The 9,309-nt window shown below is 39.1% G+C and overlaps 1 protein-coding gene across 2 annotated transcripts in view; it reads right to left on the bottom strand.

Moving 5' to 3' along the window:
* The window catches only part of SMG1 (SMG1 nonsense mediated mRNA decay associated PI3K related kinase), a 59,704-nt gene that overhangs the window by 3,494 nt on the left and 46,901 nt on the right, over positions 1-9,309 (bottom strand). For both annotated transcript variants that reach the window (XM_057384162.1, XM_057384164.1), the window contains 14 exons: positions 8,895-9,174; positions 7,922-8,194; positions 7,565-7,799; positions 7,017-7,243; positions 5,685-5,835; positions 5,404-5,593; positions 4,706-5,175; positions 3,922-4,059; positions 2,846-2,998; positions 2,332-2,511; positions 1,886-2,113; positions 1,241-1,452; positions 931-1,037; positions 25-204 (listed from right to left, as the gene is read on the bottom strand). In XM_057384162.1, coding sequence (XP_057240145.1) covers positions 25-204; positions 931-1,037; positions 1,241-1,452; positions 1,886-2,113; positions 2,332-2,511; positions 2,846-2,998; positions 3,922-4,059; positions 4,706-5,175; positions 5,404-5,593; positions 5,685-5,835; positions 7,017-7,243; positions 7,565-7,799; positions 7,922-8,194; positions 8,895-9,174 — 3,024 coding nt within the window. The remainder of the gene's footprint in view (positions 1-24; positions 205-930; positions 1,038-1,240; positions 1,453-1,885; positions 2,114-2,331; positions 2,512-2,845; positions 2,999-3,921; positions 4,060-4,705; positions 5,176-5,403; positions 5,594-5,684; positions 5,836-7,016; positions 7,244-7,564; positions 7,800-7,921; positions 8,195-8,894; positions 9,175-9,309) is intronic.

Raw genomic sequence — 9,309 nt, 5'->3', positions numbered from 1 at the left:
TTTTTTTTTAAGGTTTGTATTTACCTTTTCCTGTTTTAGGGTCCCTGGCTGTCTTTTTGGGACTACAAGCAACACTTTTGCCAGTTCCTGGGACTGTGTTTGGAGGAGTATCCGCTGATGTTGCAAGATTTTTCTGAATAAGCTTTCTTGCATTCTGTGACATCACCTCTGGCTGAGTTTTCTGCCCTGTATTGCTACGTACAGCTGTAAAGAAAGTTTGAAAGCACTTAAAGTCTTCAAAATAATAACATATTATAGAGGCAAGAAAAAGCACAATCCGATGAGTACCAAATGCAGCTATCTGGGCTTCAGAACAAATGCATTTTAAATTTGCATTTCAAACTCTGCACCAGTTTTCAATCTTTCCATTTTCTAATTTCTTTCACCTCATAAACATGAAGGTTTATTCAACTGCTAAGCACTTAGTTAAGCAAATTTTTATGAGCTCTCAACCTCTATCATTTTTAGGGCAGTTAGGAAAGGCAATTCTTGTTCCCGATAGAAATTACAAACCTGCACCTAGTCCAAACACTGACAGCAGAGTAATCCTCTAAATAGAAAGGATTTCTCATGAAAGCTATTATTTATGTTTTTAAAGTAATGAAAACWTTGAAGACATGAATGCTTTTGCAGGGTTTCCGGATTAATTCCAAAGTCAACGTAAATTTTAATACCAATTTCACCAGAAATTACAGTTCAGTTGAATGACAATGCTTTCCATGTGTTCTGGGTGCTGTGGGGTGAAAGCAGATCTCAAAGGCTATGCTCAAGCCTACAAGSCATTCGGTATTATATGATGAAATACTTAAATTTTATAGACCTTTATAACCTTCCAGAAATTGTCTTTATTTAAAAATTCAACGAGAGCTACGATCCCCTCTTTAATATCAATTCCTGGTTGTTTCACGTTCGTACTTTTGCAAGTATTACCTGCAGCAAAGGTCGGCTGATATGTGGCAGATGAAGTTGGGCTTGAGCACTCATTTGCTGTATCCGTGACTAAGGGTGATGCAAAGCCCACCAGATTATTGTAGACGCTGGGAAACATAATAGAGTTGATAAATATTCATGCAACTACTTGACTTACTGAAAAGTCAAACAGAAAATTAAGTCAAATTTTGCAAAAAGATTTCTGAATTGTAATGCAGTCATCAAGTARGTGCACCATGACATGTTCCTGCTACATGAAAGTAGGCAAGCAAAATGCCTTTTCTAGCCTGAGACAAGGTAACTTTCTTACCTTTGGCTCTGTGTTTTTAGTTCTTTCAAGGTGGGAGTTATTTCCTGCAGCATTTCAACATGTTCCTGACTGCGGACTTGACCCATAACCTGAACTAATGTAAACAGAACTGTCTGTATATTATCTTGCCATGATTTATATTCACCCAGGAACTGCCTAACACTATTGTCATAGGGAACATCTTCACCATCTGCCAAAGCCGCTTCTTCATCCTGTAATCAAGATGTGCAAAAATGTCAACTGCTATATATTCGCTAAGAGAATAAAGCTGAGCATTTCTCAGCCCTTTCGGCCTCTCAGTTTCTAATCTGATTACAAACATCTATAATTTTCAGTAGTTACATATCAAGAAAATAAATTTTAAAATCATCATATTTTTTACTGATTAAGAACCGAGACTACTTACAAACACAACGTTTCAACTGGCAAGAGAGAGAGAGAGAAAACGTTCCGTTCAACCAAAGCCTGCTAAGACTAAAGCTAGGAAGTTCTATGAACTGTTCAACCTGAAATTGAACTCCGTAAGCACAAACACATTTTACTGTTTCTAGATACTTCACAAAGCACAAAGCTACAATTGGTTTTTTTTCTTAAACCGCACTGACATGGGTTTGAGAAATAAATTTAAGGATGTTTCAGGCATACCTTTGCCATAGCTTTCAGTAGATGTTTGACATCTCCAAGTTGTCTGTTATGACCTGTGAGCACAGTTTTAATACTATCCACCAGATTCTGAATTGTTTCACAAACTGTTTCTATTTGCTGTTCTTTTTCTGTTTGTACTGTTCTCTGTGTAGATATCTCCTGTGTCAACTGCTTGTGAGCTGAGTGAAGCCATTCAGAGCTGCCAATAGGATGTTCAAGACCAGTGCCCTGAAAATAACAGAAGCATTTTTTTAATCTGTATCCAGAGATAAAATTCACTTRCTGTGCAGATGGCATTGCCCAGTGTTTGGCAGCTGACAGCACAAACTCTGCAGCCACACTCCATTTGAAGGTACACGTAACTTTAATTGAGAACAGAAGACGAGACTGAGAACTCTATGCAGTGATTCTGAAATGTTTCGGGTTTTGCTTTGCCCTTCGCTTACCACTCTCTGTAGCAGGCGAAGCTCCAGGTCAGACACCGAGCTGTTGAACTGAGATGCAAAGGAGCACATTTGTTGACAGCGTTTGAGGAGTTCAAACAATGCAGCATCAAGATTTAAGGCTTCCGCTGTTCTCGTGCGTAAACTTTCAAAATGAATGATATTACTGCAAAGGAAAGTGACCTGAAAATCAAAACCAGAGTGAGAAAAATTATTCTACTTCAACTGTCTATTAGACAAACAGCATTTTTTTCTATATTCTTTGAGATGAGAATTTTAAACACACAGATACTGCTCTGTTGCAGTAGCCGTATCATCTCAGGGTCATCCAACCCTGCAGTGGTTCTCACAAAGATTATTCCAATTGCTTTCATGTGGGATTCCCAGAAGTGTTTTGTTACCTATGTTTGCTCTGTAGATGCAGAACAGAAAAGTACCTTCTACATAACCCTCGAGCAGAAACTGAAGAGTGAACACGCTTATGGAATAAGTATAAGAATACTGTACTTATCTGTACCTGATTTGTTCTTTGACTTTCTTTCAATACAAGGTTTCTTCGTTCAGCAATAGTGGCATCAAAATCTTGCAAGACTGGGGCCAGTGCAGGATTAGCACCTCCTGCCCATTTTAAACGCTGCTCAATACTTGCTTCAAGTGCTGCTAGTTTCTCCTGCATTGGGAGAAACCAACAGAAATAACTGGTTACAAATAATAAATATAAATAATCCCCCCMCAAACCCATATAAATAATTCCCATATGTACCATTCTAAGCCTGATTTTAAATATATTATACATGTATAAAACAGAGACATTCTTATGCCCATATACATAAAATACTGTGCGATTCATCATTGACAAATGTTAGTTTATGCTGCTTAAAAGTTTATTTTCAGTACACATCACAACTGGATCTGGTTGTTATAGAAAGTCTACCTTTCTAAGATTTTAACTCACAAAAAAAAAAAAAAAAAAAGCCAAAGCAATCAGATCTCTAGACTAAGAATTGTATGACATCATGGGAGTCCTCCATTCTTTTGCAAATAATTCAAGAAATTATTATAAACAGTACCTTCACAATTAAAAAAAGAAAATTAAAATTCAGCAAGCTAAGCAGTATTTATTTTAAACAATTAAACATTCTGTATTACTGSCACCAGATTTTAGTTTCAGGAATCTAAAATACTGAGCCCAAGCTACAGCACACAAACCTTAACACACAGAACAATTAATTTGCCCAGATCTACAAAGGAAACTTCTGACATTTTGCTGGCAAAAACGACATGGAGGATGATCTAAGGCAGACAAACTTAAACAAGCATTACCAGCCTTCAGAAAGAAAGGTACTTTCACAGATTTGTACTTCTCTTCAAAGAGATTTACTGCTATTCCAAAGAGAACATTTTGGATGAGACAGCAAAATCAAACAATGTCACAATATCCATCAGACAGACTGAAAGAGATCAATGACAGTACTCCCACATTCGTGTATGACAGGAAGCCAGATAACGATTTGAAGGTGGCAGATGACTTTGCAGTTTGTGTTAGTCACATTTCAATATGCTGCTGAACAACCCATCCCAAAATAGTCGTACCTGGACCGTTGCAATAGAAGCTTCAATCTGACTGAGTGTGTGAAGTTTCTTTTTCATGCTGGCTAAAATTGCAGAACGAGGTGGAGGAGTGACAGAAATCGCCTGGGGGCGACTGATGAGGAGATCCTCATGCTGCCACTTGAAGAAAGTAACAACAACATTCAATTATCAATTTTGCTCAGCACAAAATACTCTGCATCACAAACAGCAATGCACCACAAACAGCAATTCCAGTGCACTGGTACACTCTATAAGTAAGGGCATTTAAAAGGGCTGTGTGTCAGACAATACCACCACAGCTTAAAGGTCAAAATCATTAGAGAGCATTCAATTATACAAGTAGTTGCAGACTGTATTTCACTGGCCTGAATGTTGATACCATTAATCAGACCACTAACTTACCAGAAGTGATTTATACACTTTTTTTTTTTTTTATCTAAAGGAAAAAACATCAATATTCAGAAATCATTCACTTTGGTTCATTAAAACCGAGACAATTTTGCTGACCCGTCTATGAAATGGCCTAACCGACACGGAGAAAGCCTTGTCCCTTATACCCGCAAATCACTACAAGACAGCAGTACACTGACAGTACAACACAATAACATTATTTCCTTATGTATATACACTACAATTAAAACCAAAATGATTTGTAAAGTCCATTAAAATACTTTAGAACTTACTCAATACAATATCAAGCTTTGTTGTGCTCAGACATTGCAACTCAGGCTCGCTTTCCCCAGATCCAATCTGGAAATCACCAAACCCTGTGCTGGGYTCTTACCTGGAACATGGCAATATGCAGCTGCACTCTCTGCAGGCTGGTCTTGCAYGAGGAAATGCTGGTTTCCAGTCTGCGCACAAGGTCGTGCTTTTTCCAGGCGGTGTCATAGGAACTGGCCAGGACCGTGGCCCTGTTCATCACCAGCTGGGAGAACTTGCCAATCTGGATATTGTGCTCCACAGCTTTCTTGCACAGGTCATCCACAGAAACTTTGCTTTCTGCCCCAAAGTCTTTAGCCTCTACCTGAGCAATGATATCGACACCCAGAGCGCTGATGAAACTGCACAAGGTCAGTCCCAAAGCTTGATTTGGAAGGCCAATTAAAAGCTGCCTCACAAAGTCAGCTGTAAAAGCCTTAATTGGCTTGGCCATTTGATCTTCACTAAAACAAGAGTTCCTGTAAAGGGCTTTCACATTGACAATTTGAACAGGTCCATTTACAGCATTCTGGTCTTCGAGTGARCTGATTCCTTTTAAAGGGAAAGAAAAAGTATTTTTGTTCTAAACAGAACATTGGATGCATTCAGAAAAATATTACCTGGCTTGTAAACACAGCAAAATCACAGGAATTTATTTTTCATTTCCGCATCCTTACCATGTATCAAGGAAAATTAGAGCAAAAGCGACCATTTTATATTCTTTGTAAATGAGATGAAAAGTGATAAAGGCATGTGGAATATTTGAAAACATTTATTTACCTGACAGTGTTTTAGAAAAGGTACCACAGAGCCTGAAAAATTCTTTAATTGTTTGCAGTCTCTTCAGAAAAAAAATTTCCTCCAGAACTTGCCGATTATTGTCGTCATCAAAGAAGTTAACTTGGGTGCTGCGAGCTTCCCTAATTATGTCAATCTTACGCCAAGCAAGAGGTATCTCCATCTTGTTTAGCTGAGCAATGTAAAGGAAATTAATTAGTTTGGGTTCTTCTAAGTTTGCCATTTCTGACTCAAACAGTACGCCAGAAAGAACAAATCCATACCTTTTCAATCAACAAACCAAATGCAGTTTCCACTTGAGCAAACATTCCATCAAAAGCTACCAAAAGCATCTGACCAGCTGACATTTTGGGAGTTTCATCAACTGAACCATTTCTTGGCTGAATCAGTTCACCATACTGGGCATGAAGTACTCTAAAGAAGAAGAAACAGAAAATTTACATGCTTTTGCTTAGTCCACAATAAATAGGATTTCCTGGAGCTGACCGATCCCACTGATAGAATAGACCGGAACTAAGTTGCATCTGAACAAGGGCAAATTTCTGCAGKTTCTTTCTACCCTCTCTGCCCCATTTTCACTTGAGTCCCAGTGCCGATCTTAAAAGAACAGTGAAGGGTATCAAATAAAACAGGAGTGTATTAAAGGACCAGCTAGGACATAGCTAGATTAAAATATAGGTAGAAGATAAAGACTGTACTTCCTATGAGCATGATAAACTTATGAATAGTCAGCAATGTAAATATCACCTCTCATTCTCAAAAACCAAGCACTGGTTTTATAACATGCACATTTATAACTGACAGGAATGCGGGTGAAAAGGCAGCGGAGGTGGCTGCAGGTTATGGCTGAGACAGTTTTAAGAGCTGGTTGCACCTGAAGGGTGGTTCTATATCCTCCTTCCCTTATGTGACTTTAAACCCTCAACTAACAGGCTTGTCAAAGGGCAAACCGGGAGGAAAACTAATCTAAGAGAAAAAAATGTTCATTGTTTTCAACAGGTACAGCAGCCTTCACTGTAATACTGATGGAGCCACCACAACTGGCTCAAGGGAAGCATCACCTGAGGCTTATGAATTGGCTTTGCTGGGTACCAAGCACTTACCCAGAAAGGTACTGTTCCACGTTACAAGATGCGTAAGTCTTTTTGCTTGCTCCGGGTTTTGTTTGCCTTTTGTTTTTTTAACCAAGTCACTGACTCACTGGGCAAAAGCTGTTTAACACACSGCCCGATGAGGAGTGCCACGGTTACAAGCGCTACCTTTCACAGGTTCCTCCCATACACTAATCAACTAGTTCCTATTTTTAGCATCCTTTAACTTTAAATGTAAAATCGCAACTATGTATTTTGGAAAAAGCTGACTACCAAAAGGTAGTTTTAAGCCGAAAATTGCCACAGCTCCCTATTTCTGAGTATGCACGTGGATAAGCACAAACAAGCAGAGAGGAAAAGAGTGCACGCTTTAGACGCTGCACTTTGCGTAAGGGTATTCTTGGTCAAGAAAAGCCTGTATATCAAACGAAGAATAATGCAGACAAACTAATGTTCTGCAGTCTTCACTCTGTCACACCTTAACTGAAAAAAAAAGTAATTTACCTTGCAACATCAATGTAATGAGTATGTGTCTCCTCCTCTATACCCATAGCAGCATTCCGTAAGTAGGCTTGAAGAGATTCAACCAACGTTTGCAAAGGGACTCCATCAGTTGTTTGCTCTATGAGATTATCCAATTCATGGAGCATACTTTCTAAAGTATACTCTCCTTTCATTAAGCACCTAAGTGCCTCAGGAAAAATGATCTGTCGGAAGTTTGAGTTCAATTCCTGTTAGGAAGTAAGTATGAAAAAAAAAAAGGAAATTTTTCCCTCTCAAAAAGTATCACATGAGACATCTTTTGTCATTTTAGTACTACATCACTGTGCAGCACACGTTATCTAAAATATATGATATGGTCGACTATAGTGATCAGTCAACAGTCTACTCTTTTATTAACTTTGAAGTAATCAGTAATCATGAGCAAGACCTAAGAAAAAAATCTCAGCAGCATGATAAACAAACATTTAGCCCATTAAAGAAGAATCTATTAAGAAAGAATTTGCCGAAACCTTGAAGGATGGGGGAAAAAAGTAACATAAAAGTATCACCTGAAGTGAGATATATACTCCATTGGCTAAGTGAACAGATTCTGATGCTTCCATAGGGTTTGGAATATCTAAGTCCTGGGGCACAAGGTGACACTGCTTCAGCAACTGCACAAGGCATGTGACATTCCCACTCATGCTGCAAAGCTCCTCCAAGAACCAGGCTCCATCCCTTGAAGTCAAATCAACCAGCTGCTCTCCAGCACTCGATGCCGCTCCTTCCATCATCAGATTTCGCCTAGATGAATTGTGACACTTAGTGTGCCTGCTGTGGCACGCTTCGCATAATCRCATCACTTGAATATTCCTGATGCGCTCTCAAACGTGAACTCCCGTCAAATTGCACAAGAGGGGACTCACCTCGTTAGCGCGCAAAGAGCGGAGATGATGACGCTCGCCAAGCTCAGCGAGCCCTCCTCGCCATTCTCATGAAGGAACACTTTGATGCACCGTTCAATCTCTTTGAGCTGCTCCTCACASACGGGCACGGTGACCGCCTCCTGCTTCAGCCGCTCCACCTGCCTGATCAGCCTGCTGTTGATATCGGCCGCGTAGCGCTGCAGTGTCACCTCCGTGGCTGTAATGAACTGGCACATGCTCGGAGGGGGCTGAGGAGCATATTGCATCTCATACCTGGAAAGAAAAAAGCACAATGACTAAGTTTTCCCTTTTCAGATGGTAACAAATTGCTTCTACTCTGTAGGGAGTAAAAATACCTGTGTCTGAACCATTCCCATATCTCCTACTCCTTAATCAGGAAGCAGTTGATAGTTACCCTAATGACAGTTCATAAATTCTTAGAATGCACCATATTTCACACCCATTTGCAAAGACTTTGACAACTGTCCTTGAGGCAAAGAATGTACAGAAGACAAAAAGGAAGGAAACAGATTTTAGAGTAAATGCTTGAATATAATCTAAAACAAGCCACAATAATGCTGAAACAGCCTGACTTTAAAAGAAAAAAGGAACCAGAAATCTCTTGAAAATCTGCTAGATCTTTTAAAAAAATCCTTCCTTAATTAATTTTTAAATAGTAAAAGTTTCCAAAACCTGAAATACCATTACCCTGAATCCACAAACGTGGCTCCTCATTTGTTCATTACAGGGCAATGTTACTTAATTTCTGTGTTGAAATACACAGATTAAACTTTGGAAAAGTATTTTTAAAGCAGTTTTTTATCTTTTTCTCCAAATTTCTAGAATTACAACTTAATCTTGGTTTGCTTTATAATTAAATAGGTCCTTGCAGAGGCATTTATTTTAATGATAAAATTAGGGTAGTAGCTTGAAAATTATGTTCTTCGAACAATTCATTATTCTGTCAACTTACTTCCTAAAGATATCCTGACAGCGTTCTACCGTCATGTTACAAATGAGGTCTTCCATCCAGGTTTTCCACTGCTCTATTCGGTGCTTCTGAAACACAGCTTTTGGATACTGCAGAGCTACCGTTGCATAGTTGTGCAATTGTTCCAGACAACCACGTAGCACGGATCTTCTCTGCTGCAGAAGAGCACCAACTTCTCCTTCCAGTTGTTCACACTGACTGATTAGATGTGCCTGGCCTGCATTTTGCAGAAATGCTGTTGCCGGGACGTAACTCGGAGGACCTTTTAAGAAAGATGAGTAACATTAAGACATCTGTGAAGCAGGCACGTTTTATACCATACAAATACTGAGCATTAACACCTTTTCCAAAATTTTCTTTTACTTGTGATAAAGGAAGCATAGAGAATTTACACTGA

The sequence above is a fragment of the Malurus melanocephalus genome, unplaced genomic scaffold (genome assembly GCF_030028575.1).
Source record: "Malurus melanocephalus ecotype Western Australia unplaced genomic scaffold, MMel_1.1 scaffold_689, whole genome shotgun sequence".
NCBI classification, from domain to species: domain Eukaryota; kingdom Metazoa; phylum Chordata; class Aves; order Passeriformes; family Maluridae; genus Malurus; species Malurus melanocephalus.
Note: the sequence above shows the minus strand (reverse complement) of the source record. Positions and strands in the feature narration are given on the sequence as shown.